Source organism: Bombus huntii, chromosome 3, assembly GCF_024542735.1.
Source record: "Bombus huntii isolate Logan2020A chromosome 3, iyBomHunt1.1, whole genome shotgun sequence".
Lineage (NCBI taxonomy): Eukaryota > Metazoa > Arthropoda > Insecta > Hymenoptera > Apidae > Bombus > Bombus huntii.
Window position 1 is genome coordinate 6,300,992 of NC_066240.1, and position 27,899 is coordinate 6,328,890.

At 34.9% G+C, this 27,899-nt stretch overlaps 1 protein-coding gene across 3 annotated transcripts in view; it reads right to left on the minus strand.

Moving 5' to 3' along the window:
* LOC126864181 (furin-like protease 2) overlaps nucleotides 1-27,899 on the minus strand; it is a 412,400-nt gene that overhangs the window by 9,391 nt on the left and 375,110 nt on the right. For all 3 annotated transcript variants that reach the window (XM_050615226.1, XM_050615228.1, XM_050615229.1), the window contains 5 exons: nucleotides 16,093-16,197; nucleotides 10,662-10,865; nucleotides 6,503-6,797; nucleotides 2,049-2,221; nucleotides 862-1,527 (listed from right to left, as the gene is read on the minus strand). In XM_050615226.1, coding sequence (XP_050471183.1) covers nucleotides 862-1,527; nucleotides 2,049-2,221; nucleotides 6,503-6,797; nucleotides 10,662-10,865; nucleotides 16,093-16,197 — 1,443 coding nt within the window. The remainder of the gene's footprint in view (nucleotides 1-861; nucleotides 1,528-2,048; nucleotides 2,222-6,502; nucleotides 6,798-10,661; nucleotides 10,866-16,092; nucleotides 16,198-27,899) is intronic.

Sequence of the window (27,899 nt, forward strand, 5' to 3'; positions counted from 1 at the left end):
GAATTATCGAACCAAATTGAATAGAGCAGATTTCGCACGGGGAAAAAATAATTTTTTAAAATAATGTTTGCGCGTATGATTTGTTCGGAAATGAGAATATTCTCGTCATACATTATTTTTTCAACTCGGTTGAATACATTTTTAATGGTACAATCATTTAAATTCGCGTGTTACGAATAGTACGAACATTTGCAAGTTTCCGGCCATAGACGCGACGAATTCACGGTATCATTAAAATGTAAATTTTTTTTAAAGCCGTTTTATGAATCATAAGCCAGAACAAAATATACATTTACATATACATAAAGTGAAAATAAATGTTATTATAAACGTTCTTGCATTTTCTCTTCCTTCCGTCAGATTTTTGCATACAATCACTTTATACTCTTTTTTGTCTAATCGTTTGTTTCCTTATCCTGAAATATATCGCCCCATAAAAGAAGAATTTTTATTCATGTATACATGGAGAATTACAAGCATAGGTATAACATTATCTTGTTAATAAAAATGTAAGACAAAATTCTCATTCTCCTTTTCCATGCAGAGTTTGTTAATGAAAATATAAGACAATAGTCTCTCTCTTTTTTTCTATGCATTGATTTAATACGTTTGTTTCCTGAATCTTTGGTGTATTCATTGAAAATATTCAATTCGTTTGTGATATATTCGTAAGTGTCTGTGATGCGAAATTCTAACGGCTGTGTGTGGACATCGGTAATTATGCAAGATAGAGTGAGCGTGCGATAATGGGTGATTATAGCTACCGTTAAAATTGAAGAAGCGTGTGGATAACTATAATTACCATTAATAAACGGTAAGCTTCAAAATATCTTATTGTATCGTTCCTGTCAAGTTTCTTACCTTGCACTGTACGTGTTCTAGGAACCGAACCTCGTTCAAAGAGCCAGCGCATCCAGTTACATCCATATACACACTGAGCGTATACCCATAGGTTGGATCGATACGCCTTTCCTCGTTGATCTCATCGGACTTGCAGATATGTTGAGGCGGCACGTTGGTCCACTGCTCGGCCAGGTTCACCATAGCCCCGGCGTCCATGAGCCCGTAACCGAATTTGTGGGAGACCTTTCTCTTCACTCCATTCAAGATCCAACCTGGTTCCTTTTCGAGTGGTCCTGATCTCGAGGTGAGTACCACCAGGTATTGCATATCTCTCCACGTGAGGCTTGGGTTCGCCTCGAGTGCTAGAGCAGCGATGCCAGCAGCCAATGGGGCCGAGGCGGATGTTCCTGTATGCTCCACCGTGCAGATATGATCTGGTCTCAGTTTCGCGTCCATGTCTACCGTAGCAACGCTTTTGTCGTTGCCTGGTGTACCAGAGGAGTAAGTTGAAGCGAGCGTTGAGCTGCATTCTTCGAGGTACCATGGTTTGTAGCCACCCTGAGTCGCGCTGGAGATGGAGAGGGTGAAGATGCTGTTCGTGTAACCGTCGCAGTTGCAGGAATCCGTGTGCCGACCACCGTTACCTGACGCCCAGACGAAGATGGAACCTTTGCCTTTGCGACCCTGTTCACATTGTTTTTAATGATTTTTGAGGCTTTGAGGTTTGGGTTATGTGGTGACACATTTACTCTTAAATACGTGGCGTTGCTGTTTGGGAATATAATGCACTCTTTGTATATACAAAGTACATATCATTATAAATTGTTATCGTAACATTTGTTATATTATAACATACTCTGTATGCTATATCGTAAATGCATGATGTTGATACTTGGAACCATATTATACAAAGTATACAAAGTGTATTATACTTCCAAATGGGAACATCATGGATTAACATACCATCACAGAATCCAGATCTAAGAAATATACAGAGAGGAGCATAGCTGAGGCAATAATTAGAAGTACCATATAAATAATTTTTTCTTGTCGATTTACTTAATTATTTTCTCATTTGTAGAGTGTTTTGTTTTTCCGTATCATTCCGGAAGAAACTGTACTAGCATTAATCGGTTTTTCTACGTATACATTTAATTCGTATGTGGTAGATGAAGTATTAAAGAATTACAGTGAAGGCAACTTACGCTGGTGACACCATAGATGAACGCCCTCCTGGCAAGAGGGCCTGGGCCATCGACAGTTTTGCCATCGTCTTCAGGGCCCCAAGAAGCACTGTATATGTCGATATGATCAGGATTCAATCCCAGCGCTCTGGCTTCGACGGCATCGTTTACCGGGCCATCGAGCATTCGCACGCCTGAGAACATAGATGGTATGTGCGTTAAGCTGCATCTACACGATATAGCGAGACATTGCTATATATCATGTCACTATAGCTCGTTAAACTGCATTTACGCTATATAACAATGTTACATAATATTCCCTTCTTTTGTTTCCATAACATGTTATATAATGTTGCCATTTAGCGTGTTTTGTTATAGGTATATACAGTGTGAACGTAGTTTTAGATAGCTCTCCTTCTCGTTACCCCTCAAGTTCGCCGATTTCCATGGAATTCGCGCTTTCGACCCTCCATCCAAGAAACAAAACAGGCTAATCGGTAAGAAAGTAGAGACCCTATGGAATTCTAATTACGCTGTTCTCCCCCTCTTTTCTCTCTCTTTCTTTCTTCCTCTTCTAGTTTAATCATTAAATTCCATCGGAAGGAAAACTGGTCTCTCCGATGCCGTTGCGCTGTTATACGTTATTCTGAACGCGTTAAATCGAACACGGAGCTGTTGACATGCATTTTAATGGAAACGGGCCGATAATGTTATCGGAACCCGATATTCTCTCGAGATGAAACGACTTATAACTAGCGACGGACTTAAATCGCGAGAAGATTTGAATGTTGACATTACAGGAATGAGTTCGATAGGATTGTAGCGTTTTTATTATGAACTTCCATGAAATAATGAAACTTATTCGTTTACAAAATTTACTCGAAAGACAGATGGGAAATGAAGCATTCTAGAAACCTGTGGAAGCTATCCGAAGAAAATCATTCACTACAGAAAAAAAAGACAATTCTTCTAAGAAAGACCTGTGACATTTTAGAGGGCGAAAAGTTTAATCTCCAAGTTGTTGCTCTGGAAAAATGGAAAATGTGAACCATGGTGTTATTCTCCTGTAGTCTTCGAATAGAAAAATCCTAGTCGATTTTATTTTTTATTAGCATTATCATGTAATACTATGATATGGTAAAATTTACTTTGAAAAGTTAGCATTCTTATTTATAAAGATAGTATATTTATTTATAAAGTGAACTGTATGATGAAACTGTATTTGATTGGTATTTATAAGTATACATATTGAACTTGATTTATCTATTTTAAGCCCATTACTATTTATAAGGATAATAGCGTGTCGATATCGACGTATGAGTAACGTTTAAGTAATCGTCGCGGGATGTGGAAGAAGGAAGTAAATTGAATGCAAAATGCTCGAATTGGTGATAAGAATGTTCGCAACAAGCCAATGGAGATGTGATTGTTCGAACGCGATTAAGCGGCGTAAACGAGATCGTTGAGGATGAAATTTTCTCGCTCTCTTGGGAGTTAAAGAATATTAAAGTGAGACTTTGTAGATTAATCGAATAAAATATGTATCTGTGGCGTCCTTTATTGATTTGGGAATTATATAATAGAAAGGTCTTTTGAGATTAATTATTTTTTTATCATTTGTTGAATTGTTTTACTGATTTTAACCCTTTGTGTATTCATAAATGCACTCTATGTTTAAAAAAACATTTTATAGGAATTGCATCATTAAGTTTAACAACAAAGGAGCAACTTTTCAAAATCATTCTCTTCGCGAGGACAAGCTATATTATATCAGATTAATTACTAAATGATGTAAAAGAGAAATGAAAATTAATAATAAATTAATAGAAAGAAAAGAAAAGAAAATACACGTGAAACACATACACTCAAGTTCAAGTTCAAAGAAAAAATCTATTTTGATCATGTGTTTGATTAATTTATTGGTTATTTAATCAATGGATTAAAAACGACGACAAAAATCACGAGGAACTGAATAGCTGGAGATTTTTGTTAGAATTGTTCTAGTTACAGAGAATTTAGAAAAATAGGTCAAGAAGAATTTTAATGAAATAATCAGACATATTGTCTGGAAATTGGAGATTCTATTAGATGGAAATGTTACAGTTTATGTGTATTGGTGGACGCTATGGAGGCACAAAATTTATGTGCAGGAAATGTCTGCAAGGATGCGTGATGTTAATTTTGAAATGGACCCATTGTTCAGAGTTTCTAACAGATGATAGTTTCAAGTGTCAACACCCGGCAGACAGAATACCCGGAAATTGTTTTACGAGGAAAATGCGCCATATTCGGGCTACTGTTTTAGATTACATTGTATAAATAACTTGCAAAAAATTCTTCAGAGAATTAATACATTATAAATATTTATGGATGACAGTAAAATTAAAACTAAAAATAGGAATTAGAAGAATTATAATTAAACTGACATTTTCATGGTTTTATGAACACAACTAAAGCAAATATAAAATTCCAGAAAAACATTATTATGCTGCCTTCAATAGTTATGCAAATTGAAAATTGCACGCGATGATTCATAATCTGATTATAATTAACATCCATGGAATAACGCATAATTATAATATTAATACCGTGCGTGAATTTGATTACACAAAATTGTTAAAGCATCTGTGTACTATGATATTTGCTTCATTAAACAAGTAACTTTTGTGCAGATCAGTATTCTCCAATACTATTATTTCATTATTTCATTACTATCATGTAACTCTTATAGTATAATCTACAATAATACTACTTCTATGCCAATAAATATTTTTCTACGTTCCATAAAAAAATATCAGGTTATTTTATGAATGTTTCTCTCTTTTTTAAAACTAATACTCGTTTATTGAGTATCCACTGCAATACGAGTATTCTCTTTACAAACGGTTGAAATAAACCAATCCCTTCTTCACAATAGCTTTTCATTTGTTTACTAGTTTTCGAAATTCTATTTTTAATAAACATTTCTGTTTTCTTGTTGATTTTTTAAAATACCTGTATAGTAAAAGCTCGGTTATCAAAGGAATCTCATCCCGAAAAAATCGGATCTCGATCATGTTTTCTGAAAAAAAAAGACGCATCAATTTCCTCACAGAATTTTCGTTTCCAAGCATGCAATCGCGTGCTCCGCGTACCATGGTAGGGGTAGCATTAGTTACATCACGTCGGAGTCTCCATTCAGTGTACATTTCTATTCGAATTTGTAGTGTCTTTTCATAATCTTCTGCGTTGATCTATGTTTTATCGCTTTTTTAAATAAATTATTATTAAATAAATTAGTATTGGGCCGAAAAAGTTGTTAAATCCAGTTAAATAGAGACAGTTGTTAAATAGAGATGAAAGGAGAAATTATACCTAAATATGGGGATGGCGTTTGCATCTCGGATTTAAGCTAATTAACATACAATACCCCATGGTTTTATGAAAAGGAATTCCCCTTACTAAAGTATGTATTTATTGGATTTACACGTTCTTTTTATGTAAAATTTTATGCATTTTTATTGTCTCTGTATCTGACTTTATGAATTAAATACCGTTATAAAAATATAAAGAAGTAATCATTTGTCGTTTGGCAAAGGATTAATCCATTTTATATTAAGTACTCTTCAATTTTCGAATATGTCGATATACGAACAATCTTTCTGGAACCAATTATGTTCGACAACCGAGGTTTCGCTGTATTATTTTTTATATAACTTAATAGTATATCTATTGCTCGTGTTTATTCTTCGTCTTGACAAATGATAATTGTTTGTGTAAACGAATTTTAGAAACCAATGCAATGATGTCCTTCGGTCGCGTGCTGAACCATATCCACGAAACCTAACCTAACTTAATCTCGTAATTCTCGATTCTGCAAACCGAAGTAAATACGATCATTTCCCAGAAATTTGTCAAACTTCATTTTCGCTATCTTTTCGAATTGGAACTCGAGAAAAACATCTCAGAAAAGAGAAAGAGATCGCAATTCGTATAGAATAACAGCGAAGTCGCATCTAATAAAGAGGATCGTGTATCCGAATGAAATTTAATTCGCTGCAGTTGCGCTTTCATTCTGGAACGGAGTTCCCAGAAAGCTAGACGGTTATTTATAGCGCGAAACTTTTACATCTTTTTTATCTCCTTTTTGAAGGTTTTCTGCGTCTTAAGAACGTCGTCGCGAATTTTTGCACAAGTAGCTCGATTCTTCTCGCAATTTTAATCGATTCTATGATTTTCTAAGTATGAAATTTATAACTAATATATCTAATATAATTCTTTGTACTGACATATCTTGTATAGTGTACTGAGAAAGATAGTTGTAAAATACGTTTTTTCCCATTTTTTTTCTTTTTTATCATGTATGAAAGTGTAGTTTAGAGCACAAAAATCTATATATCTTTTTGACCTAAATTTTTAATTTTGTTACTAGTTGTCAGACTGTTTTATTAGACTATTAAGTGATTAACAACAAGGAGAAATTGATAAATTTTTACCTCCTATGCTTGCATTGTAGGCAACACCGACACCGCAGTATTGGTTGAAGGCGACCGCAGCAACCTCACCAGCACAGCGTGTTCCGTGCTTGTTGTCACCGTTGTCTCTTGGCATTGGGTCATTGTCATTGTCATTGATGTCTGTGCTAGCTTGGTGATCGTAATTCAAAGCCAGGTCCGGATGATTCGTCTGTATACCGTCATCGAGGATCGACACGACCACACCTTTGCCAGTGTAACCCTTTTGCCATGCTGGACCAAGATTCATATCATAACCGTCCTTAGCTCCGCCGTTCTGGAATTAGTTCAGTGTTATTTCTTGATTAACATGGAGTAGAGTGTAAACGATCAACGACACCATTATAAATGACATTATTCAGAAAATATATGTATACATGTTTGTTCCAATAAACCTTAGGTACACGAGTAATAACTATTGAAGTTACTAGAAATTTAATCGACTACTGTTGGGAAACTAATAAAAATTTTTAAGGTTAGTTGAAGCTATCAGAAAGAGTATATCTTCCTCCAAAAATACTACTTGTTCCATTTCGATCCAACTTTCCGTTGCTGAGATATTATCGTTTGAAGAGAATCGAATTTTTCTGTCGCATATTCGGATTTTCTACTCGCGTCCCTGACCAATCACAGCCTCATTAATTGTGCGCTGGCCAGTGACAGGCAGCATATGTGTTCTTTTTTTGCTATGACTACTATTTTAAGCGTACGCATATCCTGGAAGAAATGTAGGTCAGATCGCTACAGGCTGGCATTCATAGCTCTATACACTTATTGTAGATAGGTATGTCTGTTATGCTTCATAGCGCTACACTTTCGAAACCAATTTAAGTATCTGATGAAAGCATTATTAAGGGTTTAACTTTGACTGTTATCCGAGTAGATAATTACTTAAAAGTTTCGTGATTGTTTTACGTGTCAGGAACGTGAAGGAGTCAGTTAATATCGTTTTACCGAAGTTTCGTGAATTTTTGAAATTTGTACATAAAATACGCAACATTTTACATAAAGTAAAGGTACACCCTTCATTGATCTTCCACGCGTCTTCGCTCATAAAACAACACACATACCATGTAATCGATGCCTTGAAGCCGTGCAATAGTTTTATCAATAGTAATTTTTCGTATAACACATAATTCAGAAGAGTCTAGAGGTATTTTATCGACGAGACGCGTCGTTCCTATCCTTCCACATTCGACAGCCATTCGTCATATAGACAGAAATTTGATTAGAATTATATCGAAGAGTTCCGACGTTGTATGAACAATAAATTCATTCACCCTGACACGTACGGAACGTGATTTACCGTTATTACAGCGTTTCGTACACGAAAGAACCAGCTGATATTTATGCACGACCATTATAGGAGTTAATTAATTTCAAGTATTGAAAACGTGATATTTCATTTCTGACAAAATACGTTATTACCCAATTGCATCCATTTATTTCACCACAGTCTACAACGCGTATATTTCTTGTCGGCAAATCTGTATATTTCAAACCGCAATTCATCGTTTGCGTTTAATACGACTAATTTGGTTGAGATATCCTTCATTAGAATTCATTTTTCGATGGTTTGTGAAACAAACATTAGCTCGCTAGCTCTGTAATGAGACAGAATTATTATGGTTAGTTAGTTTGTCAAATTTGAAATCAATCTAAAAATGTCTCTAGAAGCTACGAGATATAGATTGCAAATACATATTTGGTAAAAAATTTGATGTACGTTATATACGTACTACTAAGAATTGTTAAATGTGATCCTATTAAACATTGAGATTTATTAATATAATGAATAATTGGCTTTCGCGATCTGTGTGAAATAAGTATTTTGTAATTTCTATATATGTATATGTATTTTCAGATTTGTTTATTCACCAATGTAACCAAGTTTGACCAATGTAACCATGATAGTCGAGTTTCATGTGTATTAAAGCGAGATTGGATAAATATTTAGTTATAAAATTGTTATAATAGTCGCGTGATTATTAACGCGATAATACAATAAATAGTTATAATTGATCATAAAATATGAATTTTATTCGGAAGTTTAATCGTTCGGAATATGTATTACGCATTTCATATAATCTCTCTCTCCTAATGTGGTTTTTCTCCTTTCTATGATTTCAACGAATCAATTATATCACAAAAGTATACAGGGTAGTTGGTAACTGGTAGTATAAGCGGAAAGGGGGTGTTTCTACGCGAAAAAAAGAAGTCGAAAATATAGAATGAAAATTAAAAAAAAATTTTTTTTTTAATTTTTCCATCGAGACAACAATCCGTTATAACGAGACGTGATAAAGTGCACGCGTACCGAGCGAAAATTCAAAGTCGATTTTCTCGAAAATAAAGCCTCAAACGAAAAAATTTTTATTCTATATTTTCGACTTCTTTTTTCGCGTAGAATCACCCTCTTCCCGCTTGTACGACCAGTTACCAACCACCCTGTATATGGCTAAAGCAAGCATCGTTCGATGTTTCGGCGATTGCCTTAGTGCAGGCTGTTGTTTGTATGTTTCGCGTATCTTTAACGCTAATCTGTTTATCTCAATCGTAGCCTTTATCGAGCGTGGAAGGTTCGCGGGAAATTCACTAAATTACAATTGAGGGGAAATTTTCGCACAGCTCGGTTGCTTGGCAACCATATCTCTGTCAGTTTGTCACGGTTATGTGGCTGAAATTTTTAACATCTACGGTATATCGGCCTCGAAATAATTTGATTTTTACATTGTGCCTCTTTGTGCGTCATTTATTTCCAATTATCTTTATTTTCGTCGCATTCTGGCTGTGTCAATAAATAGAAACAACACTTATTCTCAATTTCTTCTAAAATTTTTCTTAACGATACATATAATTCCATTTTCTCTTAAATAATGAAAATTCTTGTGTGCGAGAATTTATGCAGCTAATAAGTTTCTATAAAGTATACTAATACGCATCTTTTGTGCTTCGTTAAAACACCATCTAAGTTATTTATTTCATCTAATAATATTGCATTACTTCACTGTATGTCGTTTAATGGGTTAATTTATCAAACTCGAATTTATGAATCTGCAGTTTTATTTGCAAAAGCCTTGTAAAATTCAATTAACAATTTGCACATTTTCTATCGACAAAATTTTTTCACGCTCGCTATAAACAGTGAACATTTCACGCAAATATCTCGAAAACAGAACGCAAAAGTTGAATAACGTTTAACAGAAAATTAAACGAAGGCAATTTTTTCCGAATAACAGAGTGCAAATGTTTTAACTGCGAATCGATTCGGTCGCGGGACTGAAAACGAGAAAATGGAAATTTCGATACGGATTGTTCACGGAAAAAGGAGGTGAAAAAGGATTGCCTGTTAACCGGTTAAACAGAGGATAATTGAATGAGGCGAGCCATGCAAGAAAAGTGGGAGCGTTCCCCGAACGAAGTACAGAGAATATTTAACAAGACCACGACGAAACTATGAACCGCGAATTAACTCGCCAAAAACAAAAGAAAACCTATAATAATTGTAAGAAACGTAATAAAGGAAGGAGAAAAGGAAACAGGCATGAAACATTTATATCAATTTATCTCCTTTTTACGATAAAAGTCACACGTAGTTTGTTTACGTCTTGTTTAATTGTCTTTAACTGGAGAAAGAAAATCAGAATCTTTTTATACTCACAGAAAATGAAATGGTCCCGAAACGAGTCAGTTTCAGAAATTTATATATATATGCCCTTACATTTGGAATATAATAAAATTATAATAAAAACGTTACTTCAACAATTCTTTTTAAACGATTTATTAACTCATTCGCACTTGAAGAAAATAGAGAATATTAACTAGTAAATATATGTGCAGAAATCCGAGACCAAAAACCTTATGATTTCCTCAGAAAAAAATCCTCGAAATATCCGAAATCCTAAAGCAGAATACTTCCATAATCTATTATATTATCAACGATAAAATTTCTAGGAAATATCAATCTCAGTCCCAAAAAGTAGACAAAAATATAGATTCGACAAATTGGAAGGACGAAGTGAATCCGGAATACGTTATAACTGGTACGTCGTTAAGTCCGCCATGTTCTCGAAACGTAGTCTCGTCACGTAGTTCGTTTTGGTTGAGGTTTCAGGGAAGTAAAATCGAAGGGCCCACTTACCAGGTACCACTGTTCCTTAAAGAGCGGATCCGTGAACAGGTTTTGAAGAGGCACACCTCTGTTTCTTTGTCGATGGAACGTGGCCTGCCTAGAACGCGGTCCAAACTCATCGAAAAACGCCGGATAATCGGCGAACGAGAACGTCGTTGGCACGAAGTCCCTCTTCTTGCGTTTCTTCTCATGTTGCTGTTGGAACCACCGTACCTACAAAAGAAAAAAAAAAAAAACAAACAGATCTTTCTTTAGATTTTGGACTTTATATTGTGTAGGTACGAATTGGAGAACATTCAAAGGAACAAGAATCGTATGTGTGATTTGGTTACATGTCTTGGCTCTAGGTATGCGTTAGAACAGAGCTCGTCAAACTTCTATGAGCCGAAACTCACTTTCGGAAACGTTTTCGAAAACGACACATTCGAAGACTACACGAAGTGCAATTGCTGTTGATTGATAGGCAATTTAAAATTCATTTGGTATAATTGTTCGAGCTGGGAGAGGTTAGACAAAAATTGTAATTCGGAATTTTTTAACTGAGTCGTTGTGAATTGTTCATACGACGATTCCGATATAATTAAACAGTACACAATTTTGTTTACAATTGGAGTTTATTAGCAAACAACTTTACTTTCAAATAAATTTATTCGTTTGATATATTCTATTTTTGCAGTAATTACATATTTGACTGTTTTAGTTCTTATTTTCAATTCAAATAGGAAGTGTTCGATGTCGGAATAGATTTGGTTTGAAAGACGAGTTGTAAGACTAAAGAGTTTCAAGGGAATAAGAAATACGTTTATGCGGGTATCCTTGGGGTGACGTTAACGTTAAACAAGATTGATTTATCGTGGCAATGGAATTGAAATTTATTTCGCTTGATGTGATCGGTATTCTCATATCGCATGAAATTTAGCGGTTTTAGCGATTAATAGAGTGCGTTTAGCGACGCGTGTGCTTTTGATGAGATTTCATATGGAATTTTGATACCATTTAAATGCAATGAAATATCGATAACGATTGATTGCTCTCGGTGGCGAGTTTGAGAAATTTGTTGGTTTAAGGTAATATTATAGTAGTCAGAATATATGTGGCTGTTGGGACAATAATTATACGAATTATTTGATTCGTATATTGAAAGATTAAATAGCTTCTTTGACTACGTTTTCCAAAAATCGTGAATTATAGACAATATTGAAGAAAGAGAAATTTGCTATAAATCATGTGTACTCATTGAGTGAGAAGATTTAGAATAAAAATATGAAACATCAAAATATTCGTGTGATTTTCGTATGTGAATTTAAATTTGGGAAAAGTGTCACGAAAGTTTTTGGAGACATAAATTTGGTATTTGAGGAGATTCAAGATATTTCCTATTCCACCTAAGTAATGTTTTAACGCATAAATTGTTTCACAGAGATTTATGAACGGAGAAATTACACAACAGTTCCATTCCAAGACTTTTCAAATTCACAAACTAATAGTCCTTACAAATCTGGGATAACGAAACAAAACATATTCATGGAAAAAGAATATTGGATGCTTATGTATGTAAATTACTTTGATCAAATATACGATATTCCAAAGAAACTACGTGCCCTTAAAGTTTTATCGTATAAAATGACATATTTTATAAGCACTGATCTAGAACTTCTATTATATTCCTTTGAGATCTAACAATCTGCAGCATAACGTCACGTTTCAGTAGCACCAGTCTATTGGTATGCTGCTATTAAGAATTTTGCGTATTCACAGTTCACACGTGGCACATTTAAGCAAGCCCACGCCAATTTAACAGGAAAAACACGCAGGCGGTGGAAAATTCCACGAAATATAAACGAATTCGGCCGTATGGCGCCTTGTAAATGGCACCATCGACGAGTACCGTTTTCGCGGTTGAGCTTCGACCTAGCGGAGCATGAAACGCGCGACGCCCCGGTCATCGTTTCATTCATATCGACGCTAAAGCCTCGCCACGAAAATTCACGGCCTCTGAATTTTGGCCAGCAGCCAAAAGTTCCTAGGATTCGTCTACGTTCCGCGTCCGTAAGTGTCACGGTCGTAGCATTCCGATGTTTGAAAAAACGCGACGCTGAATATGTAGAGATTTCAAACGTTCTGTGTTTCGTGCGTTCAATCGCCGAAAAGTTTCGCTGTTAATTTCTAACTGATGTTTGACTTTGTTTCCAGCTTAAATCAATTCCTTATTTAGAGCTGTAAAAACGTGACTCCGTGGATTCATACGGAGATTATTAGATAAATTTACTTATATCACAGATATTTTATTTGTAAATTTTTTTTCTAAAGATTTAGAAAATCACGGATATAAAAACCTATGATATAAGGGAGAGAAGGAATGATAATAATGAATGATGGTTGCAAAAAACAAAAAGAATATAGATATATGAGAAAATAGAAAATATAAGTCTATTATAGAAAAAGATGGATAAAGAAAGTTAAATCATTATAGCACGTTGGAAGTTAAATAATTGCAAAGTTGATCACCTTAATTTGTAACAAGATACAGGGAAGAGGTTGACTCGTTCGGAGATGCTATTTAATAACATTTCATAAATTTAAAAAGGTACATTGATCGTTTTTCAAAGCAGTTTAATTCAAATTTTTGTGATCATAACTAATGAAATATAAACTAAACAGAAGTTTGTTTTATCTACTAAATTTATAACGAGTATTTTGAACATTTTATATATTTTTACACATTATATGTATTTTATGTAATTAGCACTTTCGAATATCCCAAAGCTACACAAGAATCTGTATTCTAATGATTATCAACGAGTGCATCGAACTGTACTAAGTAAAAATATATTGGCTTTAATGGTTCGTATATAGTTAAATACGTAGTTAATAGAATTCAATAGGGTGATTAGAACGTTGAAATTAACAAGCGAGAATGATGGTAATCGTAACGCACAATATAGTCATTCGATTTATAGGCTATTAGTAAAGTACCGTTGGTTTAAATAAATTGGGGGATAAAACAGTTTGGATAATTGGTTGGTTTATGCAACGATACGCCGCAGCAATTTTCGGTACGGTACAAGTCAAATTAATGAACACGGCTGATTTTTATTTGAAATCCGATCAATACACGATTATACTGAAACAATTGTGTATTAATCAGGTTAATGAATGACTGTGAGATTGATTTTACATAGTTGATAAGGTAGATAACTGAGCTGTGTTTTAGAGAAAGGGTGCATAAAATAAAGTAACGAATTGAATGAATTGTATTGGAAACAGTAGTTCATTTAATACTAACTATTTGAGATTTCTAATCTAACCTTGCTATGGCGTTATAATTCCTATAAATTTCTAGTTTTCAGTAAATCATTGGCGTACCACGTAAGTACTGTTGATAGGTAATACTAATCTAGACATAACACGCCATCTTAATCTTACATGACGGCTGAGTAAATGCTACGTATGTATGTATGTATATACAGGAAGATCCTAGGTAAGGACGTTACAGTGTTTAGATAGTACAATTGCTATGTGTAACTGTTTGTTGTAAAAGCTGCTTTCCTACATTCCATCGTTGCTTGAACAATACAATCCATTTTTTATACACTTTATTGGGAAACATAATCTGGTTTTACAAACTTTGATGAATTAAAATATATAATATTACTTTTATAAATTTAGATACTCTAGGTATATAAATTTTTTAATAGCTGATTAGTCACTTCTGATAATGTGACAAAAAAGACAAAATGTCCTGAATAAGAGTTGGTATTAAATCAACCAAGTACAATGGTCGTTTTTAATTCATGTATATCTGAACATCATCACATTTGAATTTTGGAAGATTTTAAAAATTCGTCGAATTAGATGGTTATTTAAAGAAAAATCAATAAGAGAATATAAAAATGTAAGGAAATATAGGACAGAGTGTTTCGAACAATTTAAGATATTCAAAATGTTTGCAAGTACATTTTTAAACAAAGATATTCTACCAAATATATTTTTCACGTTATTAATTATTTTTATCTTTCACTAAAAATACAGAATGATCCCCACACAGATAACTCCTTTTTCAAAGTCAAACATCCTTTTTCACTCTATAAACCAACTTAAGACTGATTATCTTCGAGAAATCTATTTCTCTTTCGTCTGTTCATAAACAAAAAAGAAAAAAAAATACTTTCCATTAACAACACAATCGGTTTGGATATCAATCGAATGAACGAGAAATCCCGATTAATCGCTCCTCGAGATATCCTTCAGTTATTTCATCCATTCGATGATTGTTTCTACAGCTTCGTCATAAATACACATTACTGTGTGCTGTAATGGTTCCGTATTTGTGGAATAAACCTTTTCAGCAGCGTTTCATCTCGCATCGAAGTGCTTCATCGGCGAGAAAAAGACAATGGCTGCAGCTGAAAAGATGGTGCAAGCACAATATTATCTCTAGAAACAGCGCGATATTCCACCGTGTTTTTGCTAGCTGAAAAGAGAACGGGAACACTGTCGACGATCTGAGACGGTCATCCGATGGCCACTTCTCTGTTTTAATGCTACGTTCCATGCTTAAGACTTCTCCCTGCCTTTTTATAACTTTTTACCGTGATAAGTATTATGGGTTGGTTACGATGTAGCGAGTTACTATTAGAAGAGTTCGGTATGAAACCGACTGGATAATCAAGAGATTTTAATTGAAAAATCGCAAAATTACTCATACCTGAAATATTACCATTTAAGAACAACATTTTCTGTTTTCGATGTACGATTATTAGTTTGGAGGTTTTTATGCGTGTATGATAAATTTAAAGGTACAAAAATTCGCAGAATGCGTATAACGTACAAAAATATATAACATCTGAAGAATATAATATTAGGTCGTCCGAAAAGTTTCTTTCGTTTTATAAGGAAATAAGGGATGCATAATATTTTCCGTTTTATATTATTTTATCGAATTACGTATGATCTATTTTGTTCTATCAAAATAAAGATCACAACGTTCGACAGATTAGGTTTCATGTTTGTATAAAAATGCGTTGGTATAAAAGACGTGTGTGTAAAAGAAAGACACTTTTCGGACAACCTAATATAAGATATCATATATTACAACGTAACAAGTGTCAACAAAGTTTTCACGATATTTTCATAAGTTGTTTAAATCGCTTCTTTCATTCGCAAGATAAACCAGGTAAACACCATCGCCAAGAGATGAAACAACTTTCAACTTCGGAAAAAAACAGCAGGGTATTATTTAACGTCGAAGAATATTACCATTTGAATTACGCTGGCAGAAAATTAGAATGCCAAGATAAACAATGCGCCAGGCACGATGACAGACGCCGTGAAATTACGCTGCTTCTATATATTTCGCACCTGTACCCGTGTTAGTTGTTCAAGTTTGATGAGTAGCCGCCTTTACCATTTCTGACACGCCAAAGATGGAATCACTTACCCTCGGTTCATCCCTTAGAGTCTTGTGATGCGATTCGCTGCTGGAGAGGGATCTCTTGTGAAGTCGTTTGTCAGCGAACAGGAAGTATTCCTTCAGTGCTCCAATCTAAGAACAAACAGAACCAGCCTGTGTTAGTTTCGTGGTTGTTTCAAGCATTAACAAGTTTTGCATAATTATTCTAATTTCTAATGGTAACGTACAGTGACTGCAAAAAATATTGACGCATATCCTTCCTTTTTAATGAAGTCTCGCAATCATGTATAGCAATTTGTATTTACTCGTTTCTATCAACAAACATAAAGCTTTTGTTTCGTTCTTGAATTACTAGGATAACAGACAATTCTCCTGAATTCAAATAAAAATCACATCCTTTTCATCCCTATACCCATTCATGGCTACCAGCTTGAAAATTGAAACGACAATTTCTCGGAAAATGTACTTTCCAAAGTGCTCATCGCGTTTCTTAATGGATCCTAATGGTACATTTAAAGGATCTTGAGGTTTATTTGCAATTTCCGGGTAGTATGAACTGAAGAGTATCATTGAGAGTGAGGGGAAAGAGCACTTTAAAAGGTATAGCCGTTCACTTTTCACCGGTTGCTTGATAACTCGATATTATTGACCGCTACTACGGGACCAAAGACAATAATGAAAATGTCTTCTTTCAACATTCGTGTATTCTAGCGGTTGTCAAACTATGCCATGATAACAGATATACATACATATATAATTTATCAGAAATTCTGACAAAATATTTGAATAACGAGAATGTTCATCAGGAGAGTTTTATTCATGGTAAATCATCGGATAAATAATTCAAAGTCAATTCTTTCCTTAATTTGCATGTTCGTCCAGTAAAGAGTAATTTTTTGACTTATTATAATTTTTTCGACTTTAATATAAGCAAACTATAAATTCCTTTTTTCCGCAACTAGATAATACTCTGCGTGTTATGGATTTATGTGAAAACCGTCAGCAGTTAAGTTCAGACGCTGACGAAGTTTTTCTGAAAATGATATTGCGTGTTGCTGCACATCCGCACACTATTGTAAGTTATCCATCAATATTCTGTCAAGGTTCACTACACTCCATCGACTTCGTTTCGAGATTTGTTATCTTCAAATAACAAAACTATACTTCTATCATAAATTTAAAAACAATCACTCGGTAGAGATATAAAATTCTAATAATGAGTTGAATTATTAAACATATTTTTTTAACCATTATACTATTAATCCTAATTTAAATGTTATCACTTCCATTCTTTGTTCCATATTTTAAAACGAAATAAATAAAATATTAGTTTCTAATGTTCCGAAAATAAATTCAATATTAAAAGATTTCGACTTCAAACAGAAGATTTCCTTTATCTTACTATTTTTCCTGAAATAACAGTCTCTTTCCTATTTCCTGCACGCCTAACTTAAAAACTTCGAATATTATATAAATTCCTATGTTTACTACTGAAACTAAAACTATACTATTTTCTTACTGTCAAATGTTAACTTAAAAAAGTTAACTTACAAAAGAAACAACAAAACTTTTTACGCCAAGTATACCACAGTTTCTCTCAGTGTTCACACAAAACACACGAAAGACACTGTTTCCGAGGGTAACCAGCGATCGCCAGCGGAAGATCAGAACTGTCGGACTGTCAAAGATCGCCAGAAAAATATAATAGTATTGGCATCTATCAAAGAATCTTCGGACAGTTCGCGATCTGTTCGTTGCTTATCCGACAAAATTTGACGTGCCCCTCTTTTCGATGGTTTCGCGAACTTGTCGTATATTGAGCACAGTAGTGATGGGATCAAGTTCAATATTTACTTGCAAATCCAAACCAAATCCAATATACATATATCAATATATAATTCATTAATAATCTCATGATTCATTTCATAACTCATTGTACTTAGCAAATGTAATAGAATCTTAATAGTATTATCGTATTTTCAAATTTCTGAATTCTTGTACGTTAAAACCATTAACATTTTCAAATTTTTACTTTTAGCTATTTTTTATTAAAAAATTTCTTATTAGATATCATCAATTTTTAAATTGAAATCAAGAAACCCAGTCAATTATAACAATACCTACAATATGTTTCATATTGTTCGAGTATAATGTGGAATAATTTTTGAAGGTACTTTCAATGTATCTACTTGAAGCCATCACTAGAGATTTCGACAGTGTTTGAAGAATTCTTGGCCAGTTTCAGGGCGAAGTCATTAAGGTTTTTCTAGCAAGTCTCAATCGATCCGCGGCTGGACGAGAATAAAAATGTCGAGAAGCATTGGCGTAGCGTGCACAGGACCAAGTTGTTGGCTTGATTTCCCAACGTGCACGGAAATCCATTTCACGAGAGAGCAGAGAAACGGCTTTGAGAAACGCCGATATTGTTTTCTAGTCGGTCTGCGCGCTGATTTAAGACGCTTCGGTGCCAGGCTTTCGTCGGATCTGCGGATCCTAGAGGGATTCTTAACGGCGACTCGCGTTGCTCCTGTGACCGACTACGCTTCCACGATCGAGTAATTTCGAAAGGATATTCCACTGAACCAATGGAGCATTCATGAAAGGGTGGAAAGAACGAAGAAGGGAGGATGGAAGTTTTTCTATAGATAGTGAACGTTATAATCGATTTGATTGAATATTTCGAGATAATTGATCCAATTATAAGTTGACTTACAAATTATTTTTTGAACATTTCAATAAAAATACATCCGATAGTGAAAATGAACAACCGCGCATTAGCAATTAATTACAAAACAACCAAACTTACTTAACAAGGAGGTGGCAAGAACTATGAAATCTCGCATGAGTTGCTTATGCATTCGATGTTTTAAGTTGATAGTAAAACAGTTCCGAAAGGATTTGGACGAACGGTCCTTTGTTTCCGAGAAATTAATCAAGAAATTATATTCTTGGTGCAGCAATTTTTTATGTTTTAAATATTCTTACTACAATTTTCATTTGCAAAATTGTAAGAATACGCAGGAATACTATAATAAACAAAAATAATCAAAAATGTACCAAAATAAATTGCAAGATTTTAATATTAAGAAAAACGTAATATTAATATTGAAAGAATTTATTGAAAATAAAGACACTCAAATCCTTTTGGGACTGCTTTATTATCAATTTAAAGTATCACACGCACATACAGTCAACTTGTTCGAGATTTCATAATTCTCACCATCTCCTGTAAGATGAAGCACACTGTTAAAGATTCAGATTTCTAGTAGATTTAAAATAAATTCCTTAGAAATCCAAAGAAATTCATATAACGTCTTCAAATAATTCTAAACTCAAATTATCATAAAATTTATGGCAAATAATTTGTTTAAAGACAGTTCTACAGTAAGTGATAGATATTAAAATCACACAAACTCTAGCGTCGTATTCGAGAAACCCAAATCTGTTACCTTTAAAGAAATGCATAAATCGATAAATAAATATGTATGTACGTTGTACATTTTGCGCTAGTTGTTAAGGTCCACGTGGCGCTAGTGTCGCGTCAGCCGATCCTCATAGCATTTCTGTTATCAACTTGTCCAAGTAGATCATCATTAATAATTGTCATTCGTTTAGTCATCTTCGTTTCAGGGTTCTCAGTTCACCTACGAACTTCTCGGAAGTCACGTAACCGCGATCTTCTGACGGCCAGACTTACGTGTACAGTACTTAACGGAAATTCCGTTGCCGAACCTAACCCGCAAGCCTTAAACTCGGGGGCTTCTGTGGTGCTCATGTTACCTTAATTCGCCGTTGTCCAAGGACGATAGTGGAAGCAAAGCCTCGACGAAGGACGTCCGTTAACCAGCAAACCGATGACCCACGGTATGCGGAGGTTATCGTAAGGCATTCTTGCTTGGTTTGATTTAGTGGCTTCCCTTTAGTTGCTGTGGTAACTTAATCGTTATCTGCTACACTGCCTATATTCGGCCCATGCTGCGCTTGTACTCGTTCACCACGTACTGTGACCTTCTCTCTGTATGTACACGACCATGCAATCCCTGTTTCAGCGTCCAGTGATAAATCACCTGCGCACTTGCTACGTCTATCCACTTTTCATACCATCCGGTCGCTATTTTTGAATTTTGACTTGGTAGATTTTTATGGGATCTTTCGATGTCTAATTCTACGTCTCGCGCGATATCTCCTAAACGTGTTCGAATGGGGTGGTCGAAAATGAATTAACCTAATCTAAACTGTTAGAAGTTTACGATCTAATTAGTGTTAAGAATTAAAAATTCCCAACTCGTGTGGCGGCACTCAACAGCAAATACCCCACCACTCGACACTAACTAGTGTCGGCCGACGGCAGCGCAATGGTTAGCGCCTTAGATTACGAACGTTCGGAATCCGGGTTCAAATCCCGACGATTGGAGTCCGATTTTTCTTCTACGCATCAAAAACGGAAGAAAATCAGCAGTACCCCATCAGCGACATCTACAGCCAGCATCTACAATCATCACGAACAACACTTACACCTCACTCGCAACAAGAAATTACAATTAATGACATTAGTGATTTGACAAGCGACGAGTTCCACAATTTTGTATCAAATATGATAATCGGATAACTCGTAGTTTATAAAATTTCATTCGTTTTATTGCCAAACTTGTTTCAACATATGTAGACAAATTTTGGCTGTTTAGGCATTTGTGACTTGTGACTTTTAAAATATCGCTAATAATATTAGTTCAATCGAGCAAGATGACTCATGTAGTAGAATATAGGTTTGATCTTGTACATGGGTAAAACAGGAACTTCGTCATCGGCTAACATCGAACGCAAAACCGCAAAAGCTCTACGATCACCGATTTCTCTGTCCGCGATGCTGAACACGTAGCAGCGATATCGTGGCCTCACCCTCTCCGCCAAACCGGATATAGGCAACGGATACCGTGGCAGCCGCGTTTCTGCTACCTTGCAATGTGGTTTGATACATCCAGAAACGAGAATCGAGAGCTGACCAACGAGAAGCGAACCACGCCGCTTCATCGGTGAACCATCCAGCCGACTTTCTCTTTTGTTTAAGAATTGTCTAACAATCTAATTCTGATAACACCATTTCCTCGAATGTACCCTTCATTCCATTCTTTCCAAGAAGATTTCGTTAGTAACTCTGTAAAGTAATTCTACTGATAAATAAATAGATGATATTTTTTTGTTTAAATTTTTGTAGAAATTTAGTAAATTTAGTTGTTTCACTTAATTGATGCTTTCGTTCCGTTATTATCATAAAGAAATTATCATTAGTTTTGCATATATTAGCGAGCATATATTTTATTGCATATGTAGAAGCATATATTTTGTTAATTTTTATCGGCACTCGAAACTAATTTAGAGGAATTCACCATCCGTTGAAACCTTGAACGACAATAATTCTATCCTCTGTAGGTATCTCTGTCCAAAAAAAAAGAAACGCAGTGATAGTGAAGAATAGTTAGGAAATGAAAGCAGGGCCGTTTGTGTATTTTTTTCTTTTTTTTTTGTTCACAGTTGTCGATCCATAAAAGCGATGGCAGTAACAATGGGCGCAATGAGCGACGGACCTTAACTGGCTGCGGCATTGTTGTTTCGCGGAGACACTCGTGATAGGTCACTTCTGTCGATACGAAATCCACGGGCGAAGCGCATTCAGTAAAAGTAAAAATATCAACGCGACATATTGTATACCCATATACGGTGTCCCACTAACCGTGGTGCAATCGATAAGGAGGCGACTCTATGTGAAAAAGTAAATCGAAAACGTAGAATAACATTTTTTCATAGCGCGCTTTGCTTCCTTATTCTACGTTTCTAACTTATCTTCACACGCAGACTAAACTCATGTCGATTATAGCTGTTCAGTTTGCGATTAACCAAGTTCAAGTATACTTGACAAATTTACAAACTCGGTTTTCTCGAAGCGTCGCATAATACGACATACAAAAATCGAAATAATCATTGTTCGATTTTGTCTTATCAACAGTGATATCATCAGTTCGTACGTAATGTGGATGTAAATAATAATTCCCCCAAGATAGACAGAGGATTGGTAAAAATCGTTTGTACATCAGAACCTAATTACTAGAAAATTATCTCACTTATTTATTGTACATTTTGCTCGTCAGTTCTTGTCAGATGGTGCTTGTTACACCTTAGGTATGGAGAATTTGAGCAAAGATATGTAATATTTTGATTTCCAATTAAAAAATTTCTTTCATTGTTTAAAGATCAATTTAAAAAGAAAGCTGTTCAAATTATTCTGTAATTTTCATCGTTCTCTATCAGGAAGATTATTATATTACAATGCTATTTAGATTACTTTTTGTTATAAACTGCTACACTGGATATTTCTTATTTTTTTAGTGAAATTCATTCGTAATCGTGACTTGATTGAAGAGTGGACGTCTAATCGCACTTATTCCAGAAAATTTTTGAAGTTACACAAAAACTCTGTTCTTTACTGAATGTCAGCGCGATATCTGACAAAACGGAAGGGAGGATAAACGATTTCTGCATGACATTTACGAAACGATGGAAAGATTGTTGCTGGCACCGGCATTATTTATTTAAACGTCACCGTGTGTGGCTAGAGAAAGAAAGAAATATCCAAGATAATTCAACTGAGCCAGCGAGTAAAGGAAATCCTAACAAAAATCTCATAAACAGATTTTTACACGCATCGGATCTCCTGATATCAAGTTTCAGGAAAACCGCACGTTATATGCATTTTTTTATCTTTGTTTCAAATCCTCGTTCAAATGCAGCATTGCGCGTAATATGGAAAAATTTTACTCTACATTTTCGATTTGTTTTTCCCCATGGAAACGCCCCTTTGCCAGTTCTATCATGATTACTTGGACACTCTGTACATCGACGGCCATCGTTTCAAATGGAAGGGGCGAACGATATTCAACGCACTTTTCAAACGTTTCCCAGGAATATGAATTCGCTTTTTTCCGCCCTCTTTTTTTTTGAGGAAAGGGTGGTTTTCCCTTTTGATACTTTTGTTTTTTTTTTTTTCATGCATCGTGTCTCGTTGTGATATTGATCCTGATCGACGCACGTTGCTCTGGCTTTGAAAACGCGGGTGTATTTAATTGTTCGAAAGCGGATCTTGCGCGGTTTTATACTGACCACTTTGCGTTATTCTTTTACTGCGTCGCTGCCACAGTTTTTAGTCGTCAATTGGTACAGTTTACTGCGGTGATCGTGTCCGTGGAAGTAGTTTCCAGAGTTCAGAATTTTTTACGATATTGGTAGTACTTTCTTTTTTGTAGTTAAAATTCCCGGAGGAATTGTTTTTTCATTGTGAAATTTATTATACTCTGATCTAATTAACTAGTATATAGATACAGTAACGTACAAATATCTTTTGTAGCAACAGTATTCGTTAATAATTATTTTCTATCGTTAATAATTATCGATATTGTTTTCTTCGAGCGTTTTGTATAGTGCTTGACGAAACGTGCAACAACATTTGCGAACGGTATTTAGCTTGAATTACCCCTTTACACATACTAAGATGCGCTCGTAGCGTGTATTAATTTGCTTATGGCCGTGGCATGCCATAACGTCATCGACGTTAATAAGCGGCACGAAAAATGCATTAACTCGTTACAAAGTAATCCGACGTCTTTGCACCGTGTTAACGCTATAAGTATCGTTACTTTTATCGTTGCCTCAGCTCTACTCTGCCATCTTCTAACGAACATGAATGAACGAGATCATCTTACCCTGTCAATTACATTGATAATCTGGTTATTATTAACGGAGGAAACTGGTGGCCGTACATGTGCGATAATCCACGGTTCAGAGAAGGGATTGAATCACGATGTGCCACTGAAGAACCGAATTCGATCTTCTTCATTTTCCAACGTTTTTAAAGGAAGTTTGCTTTTTAAATTTACGAAGCTTTCGCCTTTTAACATGTAAGAAACCAAACCGCCGATCAATTCAACTTCCTATTCGTTTCTTAATTTCATTATTTAAGTATATGATTGATATTTAATTCTCAAGAAACAAATACTCACTTCCATAAGTTCATTCAACTTTCAATTATGTCATTGTTGCAATAAATGATTTAAAGTGGGATCTCAGACAGTTATTGTTTACGGCAAAGTAGATCTATTAGACGTCTGTAACTTGTATTTTTACGATAAGTTAAGCACATTGGAGCCTATTTATTACACTGATAGCTCTATATTGTGTAGAATATGATCGTGTCAGAGTTCTTGAAAGTTGCACGTCTTGAATCGATGCTGAACACAGGTTTACACTCGGGATTACGTCAAAGTAGAATTTGATATACGAAGGACAGCTCTTATCTGGGTTATTCTGGTACTTTAGTTCTCTCATTGTAACGTAAGAAGCAATAAGAAATTAACGATTAATCTCATTCCACAAAGTTTCACAATATAGTGTAACTGTGTCACGACATTTTTGTTTCGTCATGATAAAACGCAAGGAAAATCCATCGTCTTATCTATTCACTGCTTTTTCTTCTTTTTCTTCTTCTTCCTCTTCTTTTTCTTCTTTTTCTTATACGATATTAAATTTTAAGTAAGAATGAACGTGAAGCGATCCAATAAATAGAATAAGTAGCCAATTCAACGAAATAAAGAAAAAAAAAGAGTAAATAGGAGGAAAAAGAAGAAACATTCAAAGAAATCAATCGTCCGCGCCATAAAAGAACATCCGTTTAGACCCAGACTCGAAACGAAAGCCCCCATTTTATTCGATAATCCGTTTGCACTGCTTAAGTATCAGTATATTGAACCCCTGTATCGAGAACAGTCATTTCATGCGATTCGTAAGAGAAAAATTAGGCATACAATATATACAGCAATTAAGAAATTTACTTTATTTTATAGTTCCTTAGTAAAAAGTAAAATTGCGAGACGTCAATTACAATAGCAGAAAGTTCATTAATTACTAAAATGTTACACACGTACGCGTTAATACATAAAACATGTATGTAGCTTGAAATATGTGATACTATTTTATTTAATTTAATACGTAATTTAAATTGAACATTTTTAAACATATAAAACGAAATGTAACTCTAAAAGTAAAAATAAAAATCGATGTCTTCCTAAAATTTACATTAAAACGATTCAATAACATTCTTCCAATTAGGAAAACAACCAATTCACCTATTACGATTTTAAGATGAATTCCCTCTATCGTTCACCAGCCGAACGATCTAATTTCTAATAAAGGGTAGGGACGCGATCGAGCACACAGCAAAAACCATCGAACCATGAACATTTCTTTTCCCTGTCTCTTCTTTTCCGTACGACCAACGAACAAGTAGAAAATATCGACCCTGAAACGAGACTGGACCAAATAAGCTGACGATGAGCCCTGTTTCGAATCAGCGAAGTCCAAACCACACGAAGAGACCAGATAAGCAGCCGGGAAGGGAGACGGTTGGAAACGGCAGGAAGGAGCGCTAAAATTCCAGAGAAAAGTGGAAACGGAGGAAATTGCGGTTTGGAATTCTGACTGTTAGACGAGATTTTGTGCTACTTTCGCCGCGATGCTTTGCTATTTAACGCTGTATAACATGAAAAAATCGAGAAATCGACGAAATCAGAGAACCACGAATATCCTTTAACCTTCCAGATAAGAAGATACTTTGCACCGCGCAGAAGACAATTTTTTCTTTTTTAAAGTAGATATTCGAACACTCGTAGACGTCTTTTATGAATACCTATATTATGTACGTTATAGGAAACATTTGGAAACACATAGTAGCGTTACGAAATTCGACTATCATGATTATGTATATTAATAAATAAAATTTGAAATCAAACTAAAATGTAGAAATTACAAGATATTTAGTGGAAACAATATATTTCGCAGAGATCAGAAAAGTATTGAAGCGATTAACCATTATATTATTAAACTTAAATATTCAGTGGGACCATGTTTAACACTTATTACATGCTTGAGATGACTATTCAATGTTTATACTAATTTTTTGCTAGATATATGTTTGCAATAAACGTCTTGTAATTTCAACATACATTTTCAGATTGGTTTCAAATTAAACTAATATAATCATCACATTCGTCCCTCATTACACTGTTAATGAAATTTTTAAATGTTCTATGTAACACTACAATTTTCCGTGGCTTCTATGGAAAAACTTTCGTGATCGAATATAAGCACTAAAAAGTGAAATGAGAAACTTGCTGTATAAATATTCATATTTAATGGCCAACGTGTTCTATACACATTTATTATAACTTTCCTGGTTTTTCCTTCTTTTCTTGCCGCGTGTCCATTCTTCTATTCGCGAAGCGCGATGATTCAGCCACGAGTAAAACACCGTTGTCGAACAAAGCCGGAGCGGAATAAGAATGAGACGCGCGTCTCGCCACCGGTGAAAAGCATGTTTTTCCGGTCATTAGATCCCGTTCCGGCGATAAAAGGGTGGAACAGAGAAAGCCAGAGATCGTTAGCGAACCGTTTGCCGGGAGACCGATAAAAGATCGCGTGAAGAACGCTATGACACTTTCCACCATTTTGTTATCCACCTTTAGCTCGATGCTCGCTCGATGCTCGCTCGATCCCTCGAATCCTCTTTCTTTCTCGCGCCAACGTTGATGGACGAACGATTGTAACGATTTTGTGGAATTTATATTACGAATGTTACGTAAATTTATGAAACTGAAGCTTGCAAGCGTGGAATAATTTTAGTTTTTCTTATATAATTATATCTGCGATGTGTTTCAATTATTTCTCTATCGATCTTCGAGTATAATAATAGTAAAGTAATTCCGTTTCTACGAGAATGTTAATAGAACACTATGATCGTTAAAATGTCTAAAACAGACCAACGTTTTCCAAAAATGATGCTCAACCTAGAATTTCAATTAATTAGGCCACTAATTAACTTACTGTAGCGATCAATTAAACGAATGAAAAAAGAAGAAAGGTTATATAATAAAAATATCAAGCTTAAAATACACACATATTCGTAAAACAGCGGAACTGAAACAAAGAAAGCTCTTCCATCAAGTCAACACACACCTTTGTTTTGTAAAAGCAGAATTTCCTTCCAAACCAGCGGCTCGTGTTATCAACAAAGTCCCCTTAAATCGTGGACAATTCAACGAGCTTCCATCATTTTCTAGCAACGACTGTTCCGAGAGTCTACTCCGGATCTATTGTGTAAAATCGTCCACGTACGAGTCGCGTCGAAAAATAAAGAGACAATTACTTGCAGTGAATGCTACGTTTCCCCATACGATTCGCGGTTTTGCTCTCGGTTTTTCGAGCGTTTCTTTGTTACGAAATGAAATATCTAAAGGGAAAATTATCTGCGCCTGCTCCGGAATTTCTTGCCAGTCTACTTTACCATCCTTCTGCGTATTCTAAATGCATCAAACGCAACGTGTTCCTTCTATAAACAAAACGAAAATTGTTCCTACATATCGCATAGGTCGAAATAGAGATATCGAGACAGAAGTAAACGTGCATTCTAAAAAATTGCAAACTGTTCAATAAATACCGAGTAAGAATAAAAAATGAAGAAAAATTAAGAGGAAAAGAGTGCTTAATAAATACAAATAGGAATCAGGTAATTTTGTCGTTACTAAATCGTGCATTTATATGCATTTCTAGGAAATTAAAGAATTCAGAGATACATAAAATGCACATAATATCAAAAAATAAAATAATATACATAATATATAGTACTCGTTGTAATATTTACGGTATGAGATAAATCTCCATTTAATTTACATTTTTATTTTTATTTCAGGAAATTCCATTTCTTTAGTTGCGATTATAGAGGTATAAATTCA